The 24862-nt window shown below is 44.5% G+C and overlaps 1 protein-coding gene across 1 annotated transcript in view; it reads left to right on the top strand.

Moving 5' to 3' along the window:
• Window positions 1-24862, top strand: part of RPGRIP1L (RPGRIP1 like) — a 68194-nt gene that overhangs the window by 27970 nt on the left and 15362 nt on the right. The window contains exons 14-22 of the mRNA XM_087729460.1: window positions 1081-1198; window positions 2475-2927; window positions 5857-5997; window positions 7192-7551; window positions 7991-8184; window positions 9588-9665; window positions 10604-10684; window positions 13590-13740; window positions 17513-17601. Coding sequence (XP_087585586.1) covers window positions 1081-1198; window positions 2475-2927; window positions 5857-5997; window positions 7192-7551; window positions 7991-8184; window positions 9588-9665; window positions 10604-10684; window positions 13590-13740; window positions 17513-17601 — 1665 coding nt within the window. The remainder of the gene's footprint in view (window positions 1-1080; window positions 1199-2474; window positions 2928-5856; window positions 5998-7191; window positions 7552-7990; window positions 8185-9587; window positions 9666-10603; window positions 10685-13589; window positions 13741-17512; window positions 17602-24862) is intronic.

The raw sequence follows: 24862 nt of genomic DNA, 5'->3' as shown, positions 1-24862 counted from the left end.
GGATCCAATATTTTATGTGGTAACTAACCAAATCTTAATGAGTTGAACTCTACTAGACTTCACTCTTCAAATAAACTTTTCGTTTTAATCGTCGAATTCCAGCATGCGTCACTCCTCCCTGGTTTTTTTAGCAAGTAGTTTTTATTCCTCCCCCCCCCAAAAAAATACTAATTAAATTAAATGTTTGCCTCAACTGAAGGCCAGCAAATACAGGATCTTAAAAGTTAGGTTTGGTGTTGGGGATAAATGGCTTAATCTTAAAATTACATACTCTGTTTCCCTGAAATTAAGACCTCCCCGGATAATAAGCCCGGTTGGGCTTTTGAGTGCATGGGCTAAAATAAGCCCTCCCTTGAAAATAAGCCCTCCCTTGAAAATAAGCCCTCCCTTGAAAATAAGCCCTCCCTTGAAAATAAGCCCTCCGGGGGTGGGATTCAAATAATTTAACAACTGGTTCTCTGCCCTAATGACCATCTGGGTAGGCGTGGCTCAGTGGTCATGTGATTGGATGAGTGTGGCCAACTCAACATCATTCACATTGATGGGTGCGTCGCCTTAGCTGTTCCAATGTAATAAGGGTTAACCGGAGAGGCAGTTTCCCAGGAGCCTGTTCCCAGTGTGCGCATGTGCAGAGTTTCCAGACGAAGGGAACAGCTAAAGAATGACTTGGGAGTAAGGCCACAGGTGGACGATGAACGGCCCCTCCCAGAGGAAATAAAAGAGGAGCAAAAGGGGAGTGGAGTTTGCAGGAGACAATCAGTTCGCTTAATTGGTTCGTGACTCTCCGAGTTTCCTTGCCACGTTTTGCAGTATCAGCCTGGCAGCTCTCCAAGCCTGATAAGGTCTGTGACTATAAATCCTCCCTTGAAAGACTTTGCTGGATGTGAATGAGCAGAATTCACAGTCAGTGAATAAAAGAGGTTTTTGTCCGGACAAGGAGTTTGCTCCATGCTCTCGGGAAGCCTCGGTCAGAACAGTATTGGGGAAAAAGGACATTCTTGGGGAAAGGACATTCGTGGGTGAACTCTGCTTGTCGCAAAGCGTGGATTGTAGACCTCACATTCTGTTCTTCCTCACCAGGCCGAACTTGAATCCGTGACGCAAAAAATGGAGGCGTCGCAGCAAGATTACGAGTTAAAGCTGGAACACTACGTCCACCTTCTTGACGTTAGAGCCGCCCGTATTAGAAAATTAGAAGGTATATCGGCCAGAATTCAGATTTTACAGCAGAAAATTACTGGGAGGGGGGGGGGAATAGGTAAGGAGATGAGGAAATCGGCTGTCGGAATTAGCTCTTTACCACACATTTAATTGTGTTTCCTCGGGAAAAAAACATGAGAATGCCTTTGGTGTAAACCAAGACTTGTGGAAAGAAATACAGGTAATCCTTGACTTACAACCATTCGTGAGTTGTGTCCATTTTTCAAGAAAGGTCAATGGGGGAAGCCAGATCTGCTTAACAACTCCGCGATTCACTCAGCATCTGCAGTGGTTTGTTTGACAACAGTGGCAAAAATGGTTGTAAAACGAGGCCCAATTCATTTAAGAATTGCTTCTCTTAGCAGTGGAAGTTTTGGGCTCAGCTGTCGTAAGCTGAGGACTACCTAGAATAAAGTATTTTAAGAATATGGAAAAAGAGAGTTAGAAGGGACCTTGGAGGTCTTCTAGCCCAACCCCCTGCCCAAGCAGGAGACCCTATACCATTTTAGATAAATGGTTGTCCAGTCTCTTCTTAAAAGCCTCCAGTGCTGGAGCATTCACAACTTCTGGAGGCAAGTAGTTCCACTGATTAATTGTTCTCACTGTCAGGAAGTTTCTCCTTAGTTAGGATAAACTTGACTCTCATTTCTACTTGTAGAATAAAATGTCTAAGTTTTTTTTTTTTAATGTACATGTGTGTTGTGGATAGAATAGAAAAGAATAACAGAGTTGGAAGGGACCTTGGAGGTCTTCTAGTCCAACCCCTTGCTCAGGCATGAAACTCTAATTATTTTCAGACAAATGGCTGTCCAATCTCTTCTTAAAAACTTCCAGTGTTGGAACATTCACAACTTCTGGAGGCAAGTTGTTCCACTGATTAATTGTTCTAACTGTCAGGAAATTTCTCCTTAGTTCTAGGTTGCTTCTCTCCTTGATTAGTTTCCACCCATTGCTTCTTGTCCTGCCCTCATGTGCTTTGGAGAATAGTTTGACTCCCTCTTCTTTGTGGCAACCCCTGAGATATTGGAAGACTGCTATCATGTCTCCCCTAGTCCTTCTTTTCATTAAACTAGACATCCCCAGTTCCTGCAACCGTTCTTCATATGTTTTAGCCTCCAATCCCCTAATCCTCTTTGTTGCTCTTCTCTGGACTCTTTCCAGAGTCTCCACATAATATTTATAAGCTTAGAATTGTCCATTTCTGAGGAAAGCATCAAAGGAAAATGTAACTCTCAGTCCCAATTAATTCACATCCTATTCTTTGCCTTCAACAGCCCAGCTGAAGGATATCGCTTACGGGACCAAACAGTACAAGTTTCGACCCGAAATGATAGCCGATGAACCGGCGGATGACTTTGACGAAACGGCTCATTTGGAAAGAGGGGAGAACCTCTTTGAGATCCACATCAGCCGGGTTGTGTTTTCCCCGGAAGCAACCCGGTCTTTCGGGGACCAAGAGCCCGCCACCTTCTGTACTTACGCCTTTTACGATTTCGAAATGCAGACCACGCCGGTCGTTCAAGGACTCAGCCCGGCCTATAATTTCACTTCTCAGTATCTCGTGCGGGTGGACGATGACTTCTTGCAGCATCTGCAGAGAAGCGCCACCGCCCTGGAAATCCATCTCGCTCACGGCATAGACTTCGAAACGGCGGCTGCCTGCCGGCTAAGGTTCCATGAAATCCTGGAGAAAAACGGCCGAGTCTGCGGTTCCGCCATCTTGATCGGTAGGTGTCGCGGTTGGCGTTGAAGCTGCATTTTTGGATCGCTTTGGTAAACTGAGCCGAGGTGGTGCAGTGGTTAGGGTGCAGTACTGCAGGCTACTTCAGCTGACTGTTATCTGCAGTTCAGCGGTTCTAATCTCACCGGCTCAGGGTTGACTCAGCCTTCCATCCTTCCGAGGTGGGTGAAATGGGGACCCAGACTGTGGGGGCGATATGCTGACTCTGTAACCCGCTTAGAGAGGGCTGAAAGCCCTATGAAGCGGTATATAAGTCTAACTGCTATTGCTATTGCTAACTGTTCAAAAACAAAAAATGGTATATTTAGCAACCAGCCTCTATGATTACCTAAATCAGGGGTGTCAAACTCGATTATATCGAGCGCCACGTCAGGATTGTGTTTGACCCTGGGGGGGAGGGAGGTGAGCTGGGTGTGGCCAGGATGGGCATGGCCAGCTCGGTGTCACTCCTGTCAGCGGCTCCGGTTGGAGCCCGAGCGCTCTGCCAGCGAAAACAGACTCCCGAGCTCCATTTTCGGCTGCCACAGCTTCCTGCAATCCTCTGAAAGTGAAAGCGGAGCGCAGGAGCCTGTTTTTGCTGGCAAAAGCACCACACACTGGTCCTTCGCTGTTTCCAGGGTGGCTCCACGGGCCAGATCTAAGTATCCCGCGGGCCGGATCAGGCCCCCGGGCCTTGAGTTCGACACCCGAGTGCATTGGGCTAATTTTTTTAAGAAATTATGCTACTTGGGGTAATTTCTGGGGTTTTCTGTCCAACACAGTTCGGGGACGTTAAGTTGAGGCAGGCCAAAATCCATTGGGTGATTTTTGGCGAATGACTGATTTCTTAAATTAGAAGAGGAAGACGCAATATTGCAGTCCTGTGCACTTGTACTCATGATTAAGTTATGCGGATTTCAGCGAAGCTAATCCATGAATTAGTGTCACTTAACTGATCATGCGTTTATAAATGCGTGTTTACCAGCTTGTGTTCGCATGGGGGGGAGGGGAAACAGCCCTTCTTTTGATATAACTAGGGAAAATAGGTGTTGTTGTTGACACATATTAGGTAGCTAAATCAATCCCGTGCTCTTATCATTAAGATTGGTTGAGGAAGGTTAGCGTACAACAAACTATAAGAAGTTGGAGTAAAAGGGTAATAGTTATTTGTTAATTATGAATGCCTCCCTGTTTATTTTGGATTATTTTGTGTACAAACCAGGTCTTGTTTCAATAGGACATTGCCATTCTAGTTTGAATAATTAAGGCCCACGATCCTTCTCAAATTGAAATAACATTATTACGAAGCATTCAAATACCCTCTAACAGAAAGCATGAATTTGAATTCATCAATAATTATTTATTCATCCTACCAAATAGCTAGAAGGCTAATGGCAAAAGTCAAACGTGGGTCATGTCTATCGGTCTCGTGACCCGACAAATGCGCGATAGACATATGCGCGCCGACAAACCCGCGCCGACAAAACCACTAGAATGTCAAAATCGCGCCCACAAATTCGCGACGTCAAAATCGCGACGACAAAAGCACAATAAGAATAAAATCGAAAAAATTTTAGGGTGAGGGTTAGGGTTACAACGTATGTATGCACGATTTTGTCATCGCTGTTGGCGCGCTATTGTCGAAAATCAATTCGCGATTTTGACATTGCGGTTTTGTCGTCACGCATATATCTATTGCCCATTTGTCGGTGAACCTATCGGTCTGCCTGCTTTCCTGTAATGTGCCAGAACAATTGAGAAGTGAATTACATTTATTAACGTAAGATTGTCCATAGCAATCATATAAATCCAATAAACCTAAGCTAACCTAACCATAGGCTAGGCCAGGGCTCCCCAAATTGGCAACATTAAGATTTGTGGACTTCAATGCCCTTGTCAGGGTTCGAAGTAATACACCCATAGCAAACAAAACTCCGAGGCAGCTAGATTTCTCAAATAATAGTTTTATTGGATAGATCATATTGGCACAGTTCAGGTGAAAACTGACTCTGAAGTTCCCGCGGTTTTTATCTAATTAAAAGTAAACGTTTTTCCCCTTCCTCAAACAATCAGTCACATGTCCCAATCAAGGTGTCCTCCGATTGCCTGGTAATGTTGCTCCTCCTCACTCTGGCTGGGTGTTAGAATGTCCTTGGTTCCCAGTATTTTGGTTTGGCTACAAACCAATACTATTCTGACCGAGGCTTCCCGAGATCATGGAGCAAACTCCTTGTCCCGACAAAAACCTATTTTATTAATTGACTGTGAATTCTGCTCATTCACATCCAACGAAGTCTTTCGAGGGAGGAGTTGCAGTCACAGACCTCATCTGGCTTGGAGAGCTGCCAGGCCGATATCTGCAAAACTTGGCAAGGAGTTTCGGAGAGTCACGAACCAATGAAGCGAACTAATTGTCTCCTGCAAACTCCACTCCCCTTTCGTGTCTCTTTTATTTCCTCTGGAAGGGGTCATTCATCGTCCCCCTGTGGCCTTACTCCCAAGTCGACCCCTGTTCTTTAGGTGTCCCCTTCGTCTGGCAACTCTGCGCATGTGCACACTGGGAACAGGCTCCAGCTGTTTGTCTGCCTCACTGATGTGTGACTCTGAAGGCAGCTGATAACTGGCATAGGGCCCTGGCCCCCTCTCTGGCTCCGACACAGAGCGCTCATCAGAGTCTTCCCCAGACTCTAGGACTGTCCCATGTTCCTCCCCAACCTCCTCACTGTCCGAATCTGCGGCCAGCTCTGCTGGCGGGCCACAACACCCGTGTTTAGCGACTGACCATCTTCTCCTTAGAGAGAAAGGCTCCGTTGAAATAGTGAATCCTCAATAAATCTGGATTCCATGTTGTCTTCGCAACATGATTGCAAATAACACCGATGCTCTTTGAGGCTGGCGCTTTGACCTTGCAAACATGCGTGAACTTTGACTCACAGGCGTCGGCGGAGACATCCAGAATTACGGCACCGTGGAATATTGGGTCAGGTTAAGAGTCCCCATGGACCAAGCGATGAGGCTGTACAAGGAACGTGCGAAAGCCCTGGGCTACATCGCAGCAAATCTAAAGGATCAGGCAAGTTTCCAGGTTGTTGTTGTTTTTAATTGTATTACCGTGATTGTCTCGGATTCGCTTGTCTTCCTGTAACTATTGATGCCAGAATCACCAAAGCATGTTGCTTTGTTTCGATTTCACAATTCCCTGTTTTTTTTCAGGTCCTGTTATCCCATTGGTGGCAATCGTTATGTGTGGGTCCCCCTTCCAGCTACACAAAGAATTACTGTAGTTAGTTAGTTTACTTTATTGTCATTGCACCGCGTACACAACGAAATTAAACGATACCTTCAGTGTACATTATGCATAAAAAAATAAAATAAAAGCACACATCCTTCACATTCTATACCAGTGGTAGTCAACCTGGTCCCTACCGCCCACTAGTGGACGTTCCAGTTTTCATGGTGGGCGGTAGGGGTTTGCTGTAACTCTGCTTTATAAATTTTACTTCCCTACTTTATAAATCACCATTACTGTGGAACTGGTGGGTGGTTAGAAAATTTTACTACTAACAGAGATACAAAAGTGGGCGGTACGTATAAAAAGGTTGACTACCTCTGTTCTATACGATTGAATTAAAAACTCCTGATATTGCATTCATATTGCACTATACAGTAGAATTCAACATGGTTACTGCCCTGGGATAGAAGCTGTTTTTCAGCCTATTTGTCCTTGTTTTTATTATCCTGTACCGTCTGCCAGATGGTAATAGTTCAAAAAAAATGATGCCCAGAATGAGATGGATCTTTAAGAACATTTATGGTTATCTAAGAATTTTTAAGTTATACACCCTACCCTTTTGCACTGGATTGGTTTTTTTCTGATTATTACAAGCTATGCCAGATAGTGGATGCCATTTAGTCTACTGGTTAGATGTTCAGCTTTGCAGTTTAAAAATAAAAGTAAAAACAAACAAACATTGATTCAAGCAATGCAGTCAAAAGACGAACAGAGACAGATGCAAGCATTTTATTTTGGCTCATCAGTTCCTACACTACAATAACACAGTTAAAATGATTCTTAAATTAATAGCCTTAATTAATTAATGCTCTTGCTAGATCTTATATTTGGGACTGATTTTAACTGTGTTATTGTAACGTAGGTACTGGTGAGTCAGTATGAAACGCTTGCATCTGCCTCTGTTCATCTTTTGACTGCATTGTTTAAACGTTGATTCATCTTTCTCTCTCTCTCTCTTCCCTCTTGTGAAAATAGCCAGCGTTCAATCCTCTCCAAGCCAGCCCTTCAATTGATGGGAACTTAAACGAGCTCCACATCACCGTCAAAAGTTGTAACGATTTGCCGGGCCGAAAGACCAATCTCCAACCGAGCCCTTACGCCGTCTACAAGTTCTTCGACTTTGCCGATCACGACACGGCCATCATCCCCAGCAGCAACCACCCTCGGTTTGAGGATCACGCAGGCTTCCCCGTGCCAATGAGCGCGGATCTCGACCGTTACCTGAAATCCGAATTTTTGAATGTCTACGTCTTTGATGACGGGGAAACCGAAGATGAGGTTTACATCGGGAAAGCAAACGTCCCTTTAATTTCATTGGCCCACGGTAAATCCGTTTCAGGTAAACTTCCTGGCCTTTTGCTCAACTAGATTATGAGTGGCGCGGTTTGTTCTTAAGTTTGTCCTAATAAAGGAGAATATTTGAAGCTTGGGGTTGAAAGGAGGGGTCCTTGGTGCTCTCGGAGCTGGGTGATTTTCTTGCAGACATTTCATTACCCAACTAGGTAACATCAGTGCTAGTCTAATGATATTACCTAGTTGCGTAAATGAAACTCCTGCAAGGAAACAACCAAGGAAACGCACAGCATCAAGAACCTCTCATAAGCTTGTCTTGTTTTAAAACAGTCTCTATTTTATGGCCCAAAAAGTCTTTCCAAGATGAAAGATTAGTCATTTTGATTGATTCCAAGTATCATTGTGGAATCTGTTTTGTCAGCTTCTGGTACCCAAACACTAGGAAGACAATTGCAATGTGCTCGCGTTTGCCTTTGATTTTTCAGGGACCTTTGAATTAACCAACTCTGAAGGTGGTCCCGCTGGGACAGTCAACATTGAACTAAAATGGAAACTGACTTACCTTCAGCCGGCCAGTTCCATTGTAGCCGCCAACCTCACGGATTACATCCAGAACGAGAAACCCGTGAAGGGCCAAGGAGAAGGTCCACCTCTACCTCCATCTTTCTCATCAGTCATGGTATTCAGCCTTTCCTCGTTGTCCAGAGCTGTATTCTCTTAACAAGGTGACCTCTCGGTATATATGTCACCGATGGTCTTCTTCTAGATGTGAGGGCGATCTGGCTTCGACATCTGTCACCCCATTGATCGCCAGGGTTGATTCGGCTGATCTGGCTGGCTAGGCGGGTGTCCCCTTCCTCCCTCACCGCTCCATGTGCGTCCCTCCCGAAGCTGCACGCTTGGTGGAAGAGGACGACCATCCCAGATAGGCGTGTACCGATCTTCGGTCAAGGGTATACGATAGCTGCGCTCCTCTGCTAGAACCTCCAAACAAGCTCTAGATCAGTGGTTATCTACCTTTGCTTCACCTCCTTGAAATACCTTTGGTGATGTTCTGACCCAGGCTTCCTTAGAAAGCAAGAAACAAAGTCTTGGTCCTGACAAAACCTCTTTGATTTACACGACTGTGAATTCCTTTCATTCACAGTCAGCATGGCTTTAGCAAACAGTTTTTCCAAGGAATGTTTATCCACACGCACCTTATCTCGTTTAGAGTGCTGCCAGATAACTAGTTTCCAAACACAGGGCAAAGCAGAACTTGGCACAGAGTCTCTTATAATCCCAAACATAACTTTCCAGACTGAATGAAGGGATTGTTTTCTGCAAAAGCCCATTCCCCGTTCGTTCCTCTTTTGTTTCCTCTGGGAAGGGGCCAATAACCTCCAAGGTGTGGCTTTACTCTTAAGTCGACCCTGCTTTCTTAGTTGTTCTTGTCCTCTGGCAGCTCTGCGCATGCGCACACTGGGAACAGGCTCCAGCTGTTCCTCTGCCTCGCTGCTGTCTAACTCCCTCTCTGCCTCCGACGCAGAGCCCTTGTCTGAGCGTCCCTCAGCCCCCAGGACTGGCCCATGTTCCTCCCCAACCTCCTCACTGTCTGGCTCTGCTGCCAGCTCTGCTGGCGGCCGGTGGGCCACAACAGGTGGCCACAGATCATGTTCATGGATCATCAAGATTTAGCTCACGATTTAATGGAGATGGAGATTGAGATTGAATGGAGATGGGATACGCGATGTCATCTCATCTCCACGAACCGCAGGCTGAGAATCACTGTTCTAGAGACCACGCAATGCACAGAGAGGACCTAATTGTACCATCTAGAACACCTAATCTTCTAGATTGTACAAAGACTTCCTTGTCCCTCATTCGCTTATCCCTTACTCTCTCTTTTAAATCGGGAGACGCCATCTTAGGGACCACAGGTAAGGATCCAATTATCTCCCTGACGGCAGCGTTCCCAAATTTTGAGATAAACTTGGTTTCTAAGCTGTAAGATGATTCCCCACGAGGAGTCAGGTAAATCAAGTTCTTCTGGATTTGAGCGACTGTACTTTGATGCGAGGTGTTTTCCCTTTCCGTTTTTAGAGGCCGCAGCCGAAGCCAAGACAGCGCTCAGTGGACAAGAAAGTCTCTTTTGTAGACCTGGACCCGTTGCCAAATTCAGTGAGTAGGAACCGTTCCGCTGCCTGCCTTTGTTTGAGATCGTTTCTCCTGGCTGTGTAAATCCACAAGGCAGCCATTTGTCTTCCTGCAATTTATTTTAACCTCAGGGAAGGTTTGTTTTCTTTTATCGTTGTTAAGGAACCAGAAGCTGGTGAGAGGGGAGTTAAAGCTCTGGAACAAACCTGCCCACAGAAGCTCAATTCCATTCCAACTCTCTGCCAAGCAACGTTGTTGTTTTTAAATAACAGAAAATTCATTTGTCTCCAAAGCGAGGTGTGGGAGGAGTCACTGAATGGGTATTGTTACGGCCCAATTGCCTGGAGACTGAGGTAAATCTGAGGACACTCCCTCTGTTCCTCCTGGTGACTCCCCAGATTAAACTCAGTCTTCGGCCTAACAGGAGCTATTCAGTGACTCTCCGAATTTAATTTTATTTCTTATTAGTTTTTTTTTAACTTTTTTTTTGCGATTTGACTTTACTGCCTTCAGGCCTTTGGCCTTTAGCTTCAATTTTCGTCTTTTTTGCCTTCGTCGGACCTCCTGCCTCCTCCTTCTGTGCCCCATTCCTGCTGAAGCACGAGCCACACTCGCTGCTGCCTTGAGGGCCCTGAGCCACCGGCTCCCAGTGGAGGGGGGGTCTTCAGACCTCGCGCACCACAGCCGTTTTAAAACGGCAAGGAGAACAGGCTCCAGGAGGACTGCGGACATACCCAGTCCCTGCAACTATTCTTTGCTGCTCTTCTCTGCACTCTTTCTAGAGTCTCCACATCTTTTTTACATCGTGGCGACCAAAACTGGATGAAGTATTCCAAGTGGGGCCTTACCAAGGAATTATAAAGTGGCATTAACCCTTCACGTGATCTTTATTCTATCCCTCTGTTTATGCCTTATGTCTAAATGTCTAAGACACTTTTCCTGTGCTTTAATTCTAACATAAGAGTCCCGTTCCTGAAAAAGAAGATAAAATGATTTTGCACAGCGCCAAAGATGAGAAGCCTGCACTTTTAAATCGGCCACAGGTAGGAAGCAATTCCATTTAATGCAAGTCTTGGAACAAAGTACATTATATTTCCATTAGGTATGTTTCATTCAAGTATAAGTTGATGGGACCTGTGGCTGATTCAATAATCTGGATTTTTTTAAAAATGGTTTTGATTTGGTCTTAGCTCCAGACTTGTCTGTTGCTGATGAGATTGTAAGAAACTCTTCGTTTTCTTCTTTGGGTATAGAAAAATAATTCTGAGTGTCTTGCTTCATGTGGTGTTTTCATTCTCTGCGGTGGGCTAGTGGCAAGAGATAAAAAGCCTTTATTTAATTCTAAAAATGATAAGACTTCAGCCCGGCTAACTAAATGGGAACAGACCTGGTTATTGGGGGATGGGAGATAGTTGGTAATACTGTGAATCAGAGAAGAAAATCTAAAAAAAAAATCTTGGAAGAAGGCAAGAGGAAAAACATTTGATGTTGTTTCAAGAAGATGGTTCAGAAAGTTAGTAGGAGTTCAACTCAGCGAGAGGGAGAATTATCATTTTGAAAAAGGGCATCTTCCCCAGTCTTTTATGAATCTTATTTCCATCAATATCACAGTGACTCTGAGATTCTAACTCAATGTTTCCCAAACTTTGGCAATTCTAAGAGTCAACATATGGCTGGTCGGGAGGATTCTGGGAGTTGAAGTCCACCTATCTTAAAATTGCCAAGGTTTGGGGAAATACTGTTCTAAGCGGCTTTGGGTAAATCTCAGGAAATTGACCAAAATAAGGCAAGGGTATATTGTGTGTGTGTGTGAAATGATTTCGTCCATTTTGCTAGAAGATTGACCCCCCCCCCCACCTCGCAAAAGTTAAAGAGATTTGACCGTTTCTATTTATTACTAAATCATTCGCTTGCAAAAAGCTATTTAACCAATTGTTCCGGCATGGTTAACAATTCAACAGGAAAAGGAGTAATTTACACATTACAAATTGAACGTTAGAAGAAATGGTTTTATAAAGTGCTACAAGACATATTATGTCACATATGGGGGTGGGGAACAATGGTTTTTTAATGACTTGTGTACTTCAACGCTCAGGAATTCTGGGAGTTGAAGTCCACAAGGCATAAAAAGGCCGTTGTTCCCCACCTCTGTCATACAGGATCGAATGATAGATTTACCTATGTGGGTTTATTGAACACGGTACCCTGTTTCCCTGAAAATAAGACCTCCCTGGGAGATCAGGCTTTTGAGCACATGTGCTAAAATAAGCCCTCCTTTGAAAATATTGCAACATAGCAGCAGCCATGAGGCGACCATGCTCGCCACCTCCTGCACATCAAAAATAATGTAAAGGGGGACGCAGTGGCTCAGTGGCTAAGACGCTGAGCTTGTCGATTAGAAAGTTCGGCAGTTCGAATCCCTAGTGCCGCATAACGGAGTGAGCTCCCGTGACTTGTCCCAGCTTCTGCCAACCTAGCAGTTCGAAAGCACGTAAAAAATGCAAGTAGAAAAATAGGAACCACCTTTGGTGGGAAGGTAAGAGTGTTCCTTGCGCCTTGGGCGTTGAGTCATGCCGGCCACATGGCCACATAGACATCTTCGGACAGTGCTGGCTCTTTGGCTTTGAAACGGAGATGAGCACCGCCCCCTAGAGTTGGGAAGGACTAGCATGTATGTGCGAGGGGAACCTTTACCTTTACCTAGCTTCTGTAAAATGAATTTCAAATCAAGGCAGTTGATTTTAAACGGATACTTTTAAGAATGTCATTCCCCTTATCTTGATTTCAAATTCATCTTATTGGTCAAGTTGAGCATCCTGAAAATACAGCCCCGTAAAGCCACATCGTTCCACTGCCGATTAACACCAATCCTTTTTCGTTCGTAAAACCGGCTCTAAATTCTAATGCGTCAAAAAACTTGGTTCCATCAATGAATTGATGTGTGTGTGTGTGTGTGTGTGTGTGTGTGTGTGTGTGTGTGTGTGTGTGTGTGTGTGTGTTATATTTGTGCTGATAAATAAATAGAGGGAGACTAGTATAGATCTATTTCAAGCTATTTAGCTCTCATCAGCTAGCCATACCCTTACTGGGATTAGTAAGGGTATGGCTAGCTGATGAGAGCTAAATAGCTTGAAATAGATCTATACTAGTCTCCCTCTATTTATTTATCACAGGGGTAGTCAACCTTTTTATACCTACCACCCACTTTTGTATCTCTGTTAGTAGTAAAATTTTCTAACCGCCCCACCGGTTCCATATTAATGGTGATTTATAAAGTAGGGAAGTAACTTTACTTTATAAAATTTATAAAGCAGAGTTACAGCAAACCCCTACCGCCCACTATGAAAGTGGTGGGCGGTAGGGACCAGGTTGACTACCACTGATGTATCAGCACAAATACAACACAAATGTAACAAAGGCAACAGTAAAAATATTGGCTTTCTGTCTGGATGGTCTCTTGTGATGAGCCGATAGACAGAGAAAGGAAGCAGTATGCCTCCTCCCATATTTGGGCATACCAGGGGTTGTGACACTAAATATAAACAAACATACATACATACATACATACATACATACATACATACATACATGCGTATTTAGTGTCTGGATGGTCTCTTGTGACGAGCTGATAGACAGAGAATGGAAGCAGTAGACTTCCTCCCATATTTGGGCATACCAGGGGTTGTGACACTAAATACATACCTATTTCCCTGGCTCAGCTGATAAAGGAGGAGAACCTTGTGGCTTAGTGGTTAACATATCTGCCTAACATGTAATACAGCCCTGGTTCGAATCCCAGGAAGGGTATGGCTAGCTGATGAGAGCTTAATAGCTTGAAATAGATCTATACTAGTCTCCCTTTATTTATTTATCAGCACAAATACAACACATATGTATATATATGTATATGTATATGAATATGAATATTCTTTTGATCCTACGAGAAAGGCTCTACAAGACACAGTTGCTGACATTAAACCTGCAACCCAGATTCAACCAGAACCTGAGGACCTGTCTCAGCTCTCTGAAGGTCAACTGGCGGACGAGAGTTCAGTGACGTCAGAAGATGAAACTGAAATCGAGGAAGTGGACACAGAAGGTAGAGATCTGGCAGAACAATTCCACACCTGTGGGTTGTTTTCGTTTCGACCTGAAAATCCCCCCCCCTTTTTTCCCCCTGTACCTTGGTGCATTGGTTTGGCCCTGTACAGGTAGATCCTCGATTTACGACCATAATTGTGCCCAACATTTCTGTTGCAAAGTGTGACGGTGACTTTGGCCCCACGTGGTGACCTCTCTAGTCAGAGCCGCTAAGTGAATCACACGGCGGTTGTTGAGTTAGTCGCCTTCCCGGTTGACTTGGCTTGTCAGAAGGTCACAAAAGGTGAAACGTGTGACCCCCCCCCCCCGGGAGGCCGCAACCGCCATAAATGTGAGTCAATTAATTGCCAAGCATCTGAATTTTAACCACGTGACCATGGGGATGCTGCGACTGTCGTTAAGTGTGAAAAACGGTCATAAGGCACTTTTTTTCAGCGCCCCCGTAACTTCGGTCACTAAACAAACTGTTGTAAGTTGAGAACTACCTGTATAAGTGTTTTAGATAACTGCCTGTGAAGATTCGGAGAGCCGAGGTGGCGCAGTGGTTAAATGCAGCACTGCAGGCTACTAGCTGGCTGCAATTCGGCTGTTCAAATCTCACCGGCTCAGGGTTGACTCAGCCTTCCATCCTTCCGAGGTGGGTAAAATGAGGACCCGGATTGTTGGGGGCAATAATGCTGACTCTGTAAACCGCTTAGAGAGGGCTGAAAGCCCTATGAAGCGGTATATAAGTCTAACTGCTATTGCTATTGCTATTGTCAGTCAAAGTCATGGTTGTGTCGCTCCCCCCAAGGTGATTTTTCAAGAGGCAACTGGACTGAAGAACTGAAGAAGCTCCTTGGATGAGAAGAATAACGTCTTCAAGGAAAAACAAGGAAAGTTCAGTTGCCTCCTGAAAAAGCACCTTTGGGACTATTTTAAATAAATGTTCTGACCCAGCTCCCCAAAGATGATGAACCCTCCGAAGTTAAGTCAATGATTCTTTTATTAGGAGCGCAAGCAAAAGGTTTCTCTCTCACCGCAGGCTAATAAGCCCATCCGGCAGGGGAGATGAATAGCTGTCTGCCACAGCTATTCATCTCCGCCCCCTGCCTTTGATCCCCAGAGCTAGGGTGAGGCTTCACTAACAGTGGTGGCTCTTCCGTCCCAAGGACCGTCCCATAGATTTCCACTGCTCTCCTCTCGTCTGCCACATCTATTCATCTCCGCCCCCTGCCTTTGATCCCCAGAGCTAGGGTGGGGCTTCACTAACAGTGGTGGCTCTTCCGTCCCAAGGACCGGCCCATAGATTTCCACTGCTCTCCTCTCGTCTGCCACATCTATTCATCTCCGCCCTCTGCCTTTGATCCCCAGAGCTAGGGTGGGGCTTCACTAACAGCGGTGGCTCTTCCGTCCCAAGGACCGGCCCATAGATTTCCACTCCTCTCCTCTCCTCTGCCTTCTGTGCATCCCTGTATCAGGCATTGGATCCAGCTGTTCCTCCTCTTCCTCATCAGCCACCTCCAGACCTGGTTGACTCTCCATCTGAGGGCTGACGGATGGCCCAGGCTCCACCTTTGTCTCTCTCTCTGACAGCCCCATTCCCTCTTCCCCCTCGGAGCTCTCAGGTTGCCTTGATGCTGACCCTGACTCCCACGCCCTCTCCTCCTCCTCTGATTCGGTTGCTAAAGGGGCTGGTGGCTGACAGGCCACAACACATACACTCTCTTTACACCCAGAATGTGAATTGGCCAGCACAGGTATAGCCCCGGCCATTGCTCTGATAAAAGTCGTTTCATATTTTCTTCTGCCACTTGTCAAGATCTCAAGCTCAAAAGAAATCCAATCAGTTATACTTCAACGAACAAGCGCCATTCGCCAGTAAACGGCTGTCTTGCTAACCTCTACCCCAAAAGCTCCTTTTTCCTTCCTTCCAACGCGAGAGAAATGATGACTCTTGGGGGAGCCATTTTTTTTATAATGCAACTGCTGTGAAAGGGAAGAAAAGCCACCGTTGCCAACCATTTTCACCGCTTTGGCGGGCTGGTTTTGGGCCATAAATTGCTCCAGTGTTCCTCCTGGAGAAGAAGCAGGATAGCCAAACGTTCCTTTGGATGACTCTCCATCCAGCTATTTACGTCATTCTAAATTGCCTCTCCTTGGAGTGCTCAACCCGTCATTAATTCCTCTGGCAGTGAAGCCGTCCATCATTATTACGACTGCAAATTCAGACCCAAAGCTACAATACAACTAGTTCCCGGCAGACGGGCCATAGACGTGGAAAAACAAGCTTCTGACAAGACAGAGAAGAATCCTCTTGGCCAAGGCCCTGCCAAAGTCACCATGGGAAAGGCAGCTCTCGAAGATTACAAGCCGATCTCATTGTGGGAACCGGTGGCCCGCTCTATCCAGCTTGTAGGAAGGTCCCACAGTTTCTGGATGCTCTCTGGAGGCCCCCAGAACAATCAACATAGGTTGGTGGTCCTGTTCTGACTGAGGCTTCCTGAGAGCATGGAGCAAACTCCTTGTCCCGACAAAAAACCTCTTTTATTAATTCCCTGTGGATTCTGCTCATTCACATCCAGCAAAGTCTTTCAAGGGAGGATTTATAGTCACAGATCTTATCAGGCTTGGAGAGCTGCCAGGCCAATATCTGCAGAACTTGACAACAAGTCTCGGAGAGTCATGAACCAATTAAGGCAAACTAATTGTCTCCTGCAAACTCCACTCCCCTTTCGCTCCTCTTTTATTTCCTCTGGGAGGGGCCATTCATCATCCACCTGTGGCCTTACTCCCAAGTCACCCCCTGTTCTTTAGCTGTTCCCTTCGTCTGGCAACTCACACTAGGAACAAGCTCCAGCTTGTCTGCCTCACTGATGTCTGACTCCGAAGGCAGCTGATAACTGCTAGATGGCCTGGCCCCCTCTCTGCCTCCAACACAGAGCCCTCATCAGAGTCTTCCCCAGACTCCAGGACTGGCCCATGTTCCTCTCCAACCTCCTCACTGTCCGAATCTGCTGCCAGCTCTGCTGGTGGGCCACAACAGGTCCATACTGAATCTTAGAAGTAAATTGGTGGTTTGAGTTAGTTTGGTTGTTTATTTATTTTATTGGGACTGGATTGAAAACCTCAAATACCGGCAGGCGGGCGGGTGGGTGGGCCCTCTGGGGCACCGTACTGGAACGGTTCCTGGTGCTCCTGGCAGGTACCTGTACTCCTGTACCGGGGCATACCGCTGCCCCCACCTGAGGTCAAACAATCCTGATGCGCCCCTCATTGAAATCGAGTTTGACACCCCTGCCCTAGTAGATCAGAGCTTCTCCAATAATCAAACGTAGATCAATAGCAATAGCAATAGCAATAGCAGTTAGACTTATATACCGCTTCATAGGGCTTTCAGCCCTCTCTAAGCGGTTTACAGAGTCAGCATATTGCCCCCACAGTCTGGGTCCTCATTTTACCCACCTCGGAAGGATGGAAGGCTGAGTCAACCTTGAGCCGGTGAGATTTGAACCGCCGAACCGCAGATATCAGTCAGCTGAAGTGGCCTGCAGTACTGCACCCTAACCACTGCGCCACCTCGGCTCTTGGTCAAGAAGTAGCCAGGTGACTCCGAGACAATTTGACATCCTTTGGATGGACCAAGGGTGTGTTTTGTCTGCCTAGGAAAGCCATGGTCCATTGTTGCTTGGGACCGTAACACGTTTCGCTTTCCTCTTCTGTTGTCCGTACTTTTCTTTTACAAACTCAGCTGGGCTTATCTTGGGTGACCTTTTCCTGTTTTGCTACAGAACAAGATGACCAACAGGCCGCCGCCGAATCGGTCACAGACAGTGACGACTGTGTGGTTCCAAGTTCAGCATCCTCAACTCTTAATCAGGTTAGTCAGAACCAACCAAGGGGGGGAAAGTCCTTCTTCTCAAAAGTTCTTAAAGCATTCTTAGACCCGTGTCTTTCCTACTGTGGTTTTGGTTGGAGAGGTCTCGGTTGACTTGCGTTTTGTTTTCTGAATCCTTCTTCTGAAACCGTGACTTTGTTGTTGAGGATTTTTGTGGTTGATGTCTGGAGTCTTGGATGTCAAGACTCTGGTCAAGATGTCAAGACCAGAGATGTCAAACTCAAGGCCCGTGGGCCAGATCCAGCCCGCAGGGTGCTTAGATCTGGCCTGTGAGCCCACCCTGAAAACAGTGAAGGACCAGCCTACGGTGCCTCTGCCACCCAAAATTTCAGGGTTCCAAATAGCATCCAAAATTAAATCAGAGTCCAAGGCAAAGTATTGCTCAAAGTTTCAATTTATTAAGAGAGCCAGGTTGGCACATCTGCGGAAATCTGAAAGCTTCCCGGTTTTCTCCATCCAGTTGAAAGTTCAAGATCTTGCCCCCACACCCACAAGTCCATCCCATGGTCTAATCTCTCACTGCCATGCTGGCAGTTCCACCCATTCAATTCCGGTCAGGTGCTGAGGTGCAAAGACAAAGGATGACCTTGGCTTTCTAGAAAGAATGTTGTTATGGCTGCATATCATCTAACCCTCCCATTTTCCCACAATAGAAAATGCATAGTAGACTATTAGGAAGTGTGGCAGGCCAGCGATCCACAAGAAAAGATGGCTGCAGGTCTCATACAAAAGGGAGCTTAGTGGGGTCGCACGCAGCCCTCCCGGGCTCTGTTTTGGGCTGTGGCACAGCCCGAAACAGAGCCCAGGAGAGCCGTGTGTGGCCTCCCCGAGCTCCATTCTCACTGGCAAAGGGCTACAGGAGGCCGTCACTGATGAAAACAGAGCCCAGGAGGGCTGTTCGTGGCTGAAAACGGAGCCTCGAGTGACATTGAGCTGCTCCCCCCCCCCCGGCCATGTCCGCACACCCACACCCCCTCTGAGGTCAAACATAGGATAGGACTTGACTTTTCCGTGCTATACTTGGTCAGGTTTCTGAAACGTTGCCACCTTCCCAAACTAGAGCAAAATAAATAAAGTATTACTTTAATAGGTGGAATTGCAACTATGATTAACGGCGTCTTCGGTGCCATCCAATTCTTTTAAGCCGTAACAATAGGAGCCAAATAGGAAAATTACTCATTGTCAGTGAGCCCTGTAAAACCACAGCTGGGGCTACAGATCCCATGGACTTTCTTTTTTTTACTCCATTATAACCGGAGTGATTTAAGAAGACTTAAAATACCTCGCAGGATCAAAGAGATTCTCGCGTGAGGATTTTTCTGCCTTTTCCCATTCAAGTTTTTACAAGGGAAGGTCGGGACCCTGCCAGGAAGCTGAATTAAGAGAACTGTACAGCAAGGCAAGGAAAGGCTTCAGTCTTAATAACTCCAGTGCAACAGTGCTTTTTGCAAAACAGGAAATCTAGTGTTCGGCTTGTAGGCATTAGCTCAGCGCCAAGAAATATTTACTTACGGCTAAGACCTCTTAAAAAAAAAAAAAGACATCATCCCATCATCATCAGCGTCTAAAATGTTGAAACTAAAAAAGCCTCCTAAAACTTTCCCAACCATCCTCGCTTTATGGATGTTTTGTCATCATTTCATATCCAGAATCACAATTTAGACTGGCCCATGTTTCCCGTCATCTGAAACCGATCCCTGCGGGACATCGAATGCAGGTTTTCTCAACCTTCGCAACTCTTAAGGTGTGTGGAGGACGCACCAATTTTGTCTGCACCGAAGACAAATTCCTTGTGTGTCCAATCACACTTGGCCAATAAAGGATTCTATTCTATTCTATTCTATTCTTATTTCTATTCTTATTTCTATTCTATTCTATTGTTTTTATTTGTTTCCTAGTACGATTTGATAGCTTATTAGTAACCTTGACTATCACTAAGCGTTGTATCTTTTGATTCTTGATGAATGCATTTTTATTCTCCTTATGTACACTGAGACCATCTGCACCAAAGACAAATTCCTTGTGTGTCCAATCACACTTGGCCAATAAAGGATTCTATTCTATTCTATTCTATTCTATTCTATTCTATTCTATTCTATTCTATTCTATTCTATTCTATTCTATTCTAAATTGCTACCAAGCTTTGGAAAGTTTCATATTTTACATTTTGTCAGCTTCTGCTAAACTCAGCTTTGATTTCAGCATCCACTTCATCCGGCAATAATTTGCCCCAATCTAACGGATGCTCTTAAGTCCTATTTATCAAGAGCGCTGGGGGAAAAATAATACATCAATAAACCCTAAAAATATGGAAAGATTCTCCTGCTAATTATCTCACGAATCTCAAAATAACACACCCTGTTGTTTGAGGAATTGACAATTATGCCTTCCCTTTCCCCCCCCCCCCCAAACAAGTTACAAATTAGATTGTCGGCATTATTTCTTAGATCGGCTGACTACAAAAAAAAAGAACGTGTTTTCCTCCCGAATTTAGCTTTATAATCGCTCTTTCTTCCTCCCACCCACCCCCTCTCTCTGTGTCTCCCTCACTATCTCTCTCTCTCTTTTTTTCTTTTTGGCCCGTTATGTATAATTAATCGTAGATTATTTCATTTCGTTTACAACATTTATGAGCTCCACTTCGTCAGCAGTGAAACGCTTGTCCCCTTCTTTTTCTTTTCCAAAGTGGCGTAATTAGTGTTAGCATCTTTTTTCTAGCAGGCTACATAAAGTTTAGTGGCTGGATTAAATCATGTCATTAACATAATGTGCTACACAATTTGCCCCCTATCTCTCTGCGTTTCCACTACATCAAAGCGCCAGCGAGTGCCGATGTAATTGGCTCTTGCTAGCTTGTCAGGTTGATTCAAGCTGACGACTGGTGTTTTCGCTTAAAAAAAAAAAAAACACAGAGAGAAAGAGCTTCTAGGCATGATAATTAATGGAAGAAGGAGGTTGGGGAGGGAGAGGGAGGGATAAATCAGAAAAATGTAAAACTTTGGACAGTTCTTTATGAATATTTCATACTTGTGAATATAATCAGAAGTTAGCATTATCAATTTGATGTATAATACATTGATTAAAAGCCTTGTTACGGGCTTCCCGAGCTGGGCGTTGGGAGTTGAGAATTTGCACGGGCGTTCAGAAAGGCTAAAACACCGCCGCCATAAAATTAAACACTGCTTGTTCTCATCTCTCCGCATCTTCACTTGATTATTTGAGAAACAATATAGCTTTCAATTATCACAATAAAATTTTACTTGCTGTCAGCGCTCGAGTTATCTTCAAATGTGCCCGCGGGGCAAGGCTTAGTAAAACCAATTTATTCTGCGGTGGCCTCATTTTCCTTCTAGGTGTGTTTACATCTTTACTCCTTCGTGATAGATAGTCTCTCTCTCTCTCTCTCTCTTTTTTTTTCTTTTTAGCACTAATACCATTTTAGTGAAAACTGTCACCATCATTTTCTTTAAACAAGGTTTTTAAAATTCATAATTAACGTTGACATCTAGCGTTGTTGTTTTTTTTAAACAGCTTCAAGAGTCCAGGTGGATATATCTCTCCTCCAGAGGAACATATGTGGGGGAATTTTTTTTTCACCCCCCTTTTTAACGGTAGAGCAAGTAAAATTCGAGGATTGGGCAATTGAAAAGCTTTTGTTGATGCATCTGGGGCTTAGGCTATAGGTGGGAGGATAAGATCACTGAAGAAGGGAAGCCAGTAATAATGATGGTTTATTATTTGGTTCATCCTAAAGTGTTCCGAGTTTGCAATTGACCGGTGGTGAATTTTTCAGTGCCAGTGGGGTTCACGGATGCTCCAGTTAACTTGGGATTGCACCTGTGAGAATCAAGAAATACAGCCTATTGATCTAGTAGATTCAAGAGGTCCTATGGATAATAGCAGACCAGAAGAAAGAGATGTGAACTAAGTTTTTCAGCTGGGATGATTTCAAAATTTACCAGAAATATTTGTTATCCTGCTGAGCCATTGCTAAGTGTGAAATATGGTGGTGGTGGTTGTTGTTGTTTGCAAAATATGCATATGGATTCGTTTAAAACAGAAAGAATGAAGCTGTTGGAAATGAGGAACTGAAAGTAACGTACACAGGTGTTCCTGGAAAGTGACAGTTGTGAAGCATGTATGTGGTTAGAAGAACAGAATAATGGATCAGGGTTCAAGATCAATAGCAATAGCAATAGTAGTAAGACTTATATACCGCTTCATAGGGCTTTCAGCCCTCTCTAAGCGGTTTACAGAGTCAGCATATTGCCCCCAACAACAATCCGGGTCCTCATTTTACCCATCTCGGAAGGATGGAAGGCTGAGTCAACCCTGAGCCGGTGAGATTTGAACAGCCGAACTGCAGAACTGCAATCAGCTGAAGTAGCCTGCAGTGCTGCATTTAACCACTGCGCCACCTTGGCTCATCAACTCGGAGCCCTTTGATTTATAGCAGTCCTTGTAGGACTTGCTATTTGCCATTGGCCCATTGCAATGACTTATTATTAATGCAAGCGTATTACTGCTATTATATCTTTTATGTCTATTCGTTTCCAATGCTCCAAATGATTAGGAACAATAAGCCTCTAATCTTAAAGTAAAAAAAAAATATTGCTTGTGTTGTTCCCTTTGTTTCCTATTGGAATTTTCTTATCACATACCTAAAATGCCTTTGATTATTGGTCCTATCCTTGTTTTTCTTTGCCACAGTCATTCTATTTCTATTTGCAGGACTTTGTACTTGGTTATCTTCTCCAATTCTTTCTCTTCTCCTCTTCTGTCTCCAGCAGTGGTGGGATTCAGCCGGTTCGCACCTATTCGGGAGAATCGGTTGGTAACTTTCTAAGTAGTTCAGAGAACCGATTGTTGGAAGAAATCTCCTTTTGTTTTTTCCCACTTTACAGAGCTAATCCTGTAAGGAAGGCAGGAAGGAAACATTCTGGTGTTGTTTCTAGCCTAATCTTTATTGACCTGCTTACAGAAACTGCCTCTTTGGTTAACCCTTATTACATTGGAACAGCTAAGGCGAAGCGCCCATCGACCCGAGTGACCTTGAGTTGGCCACGCCCACCCAGTCACATGACTACTGAGCCCCGCCTACCCAGATGGTCATTAGGGCAGAGAACCGGTTGTTAAATTATTTGAAACCCACCACTGGTCTCCAGGTACTGCCAGGTCCACCAACCAGACAGTTAAGTCCGTTATTATTACAAATGTCGCAATTCTGCTCCTCGTCTGATTCTTTCAAATGCCTGCCTGATCAGGAACTTCTTTCTTCCCTTCATCATTTCTCAGTGGGGAAAAAAAAAATTCACACGTTCTTCTTTCCACGGTTTCCTTTGTCTTGAGAATAGGTATATCAGTGTCCAGTCACAGCAAAGGAGTATTGTTAAGATACAGGCACACTAAAAGGAAAAGAAGGAATAGGTGTGTGAGGTATTTATTTTTATTATTCAATGGCTCTTTTTTAAATCTTTTAACTAATACCTGGCTTGCCGTGAATGTCACGATTGCTATCATGTATTATTATTCTTTATTAAATTGATTTGCCGTCCATCTCGCCACAAAGCCATTCTTCGCAACGTCTTAGCAGTAGCGTTAACCCAATCAGCTCAAATCAAGGTAATATTGTGCGCCAGGCAAAGGAAGAACTGGAGTTCTTTAGATCAGAGGTCAATGTCTGGATTTTGGGCGCCAAATGCGTTTATGGTCCAGCCAACCTTTGCTTGCGCTCAGAGACTGTTCCAAGTTACTCTTTGGTTGTGTTCTTTAACGTGGCAGATAGGGAAATTATGAAATGAGTTTAGTATGAAAGCTGGCTGGGTAACTTCGAGCCAATCACCAGGAGCCTGTGAGTTCTAGTCCCAGTTAGCATGAAAACCAGCTAGGTAACTTCAAGCCAATCACCAGGAGCCCGTGAGTTCTAGTCCCAGTTAGCATGAAAGCCAGCTAGGTAACTTCGAGCCAATCACCAGGAGCCCGTGAGTTTTAGTCCCAGTTAGCATGAAAACCAGCTAGGTAACTTCGGGCCAATCACCAGGAGCCCGTGAGTTCTAGTCTCGGCTTAGGCAGGAAAGCCGGCCGGGTAACCTTGGGCAGTCACTTTCAGCTCAGCCCACCTCACAAAGTTGTTGTGGGGGAAATAGGAAGAGAAACGTGCGTTGGATAGCTTCCTTACCTTGGAGTTATTTGTAAAAACAATAAAGGCGGAGTACAAATAAATAAGTAGAATAAACAATATTTTTTTTCAAAAAAAAAAATGCATGCCAAAGATTGGGAGTAATTATAACGGATGAGGCTTATCAGAGACTGGTATCTATTCACCACCCCCAAAATATCAAGATGGCAGACAGAATGGCGTTAGCAAAGATCCTTCTTTTTTTCCTATTTTTTTAAAAAAAAATACGTGTTGCATCCTGTTACTACATATATTTGTTTACGTTTGGATGGCATTTGTAAACCCCGAGCTGGCTTTTGACAGGCGAGTTAAGCATTCGGCCAGGAATTGCTCTGAATTTCACTTAAAAATGCTTCTTATATATACATGTGGCGGGAGGCGAAGAGAGGCCATTTCTATAAAGCGAAATTAGACAATGGAAGCAATTTCATTTTTTATGCATGTGAACGAAGGGTGCTTGAGGTTATTAGTTGAAACTGAGTAACCTTTCCCGGGCCTTCGTCTCTTTTCGAAATTTGAATATGAAAAGCATATTCCAGTCAAAAGACCATCACTTTAATGACATTTGGCAGTCATTTGATTTATTAGGTTTTTACGAAAAGAAAATTCCTTTAAATATTTCATCACGCTATGCTAATCCTGGTAATATTGCCAGCTGAAGCTGTGTTACCTGCATTAGTGGAGACAGAACGGTGTGGAATATTTGCTGTCATCCTGGTAAAATTTCCATGAATCTACTGAATAATAAAACAAATCTTATTGAAATATTCAGATTCAGGTTTTTAGTTAAGGTGTCTTAGGATACATAATAAAAGAAAATGCCTTTTGAAAAACAGTGGGAGTCATGTAGCTTCATCCAATATTGAAGGAGGTTGACAGCAAGGATATTGTTCGGTGGGAAGGATATATATTTATTTACCGGGGAAATCCTGGGGTGGTTTTCGACGGCTTAATTATAGAATATTCTTCTGAAAAATGTCAAGCGCGATGTCTCACTTGAAACCATTGAATGAATGCTTGGTTTGAAGATAAACCACCCCAAACCATTCTGTGTATTATTTTTTT

This window comes from Thamnophis sirtalis, unplaced genomic scaffold (assembly GCF_051295495.1).
Source record: "Thamnophis sirtalis isolate CommonGarterSnake01/CBP01778 unplaced genomic scaffold, rThaSir2_p1.2 scaffold_14, whole genome shotgun sequence".
Classification (NCBI taxonomy): domain Eukaryota; kingdom Metazoa; phylum Chordata; class Lepidosauria; order Squamata; family Natricidae; genus Thamnophis; species Thamnophis sirtalis.
This window is presented reverse-complemented; position numbering and strand designations above follow the sequence as displayed.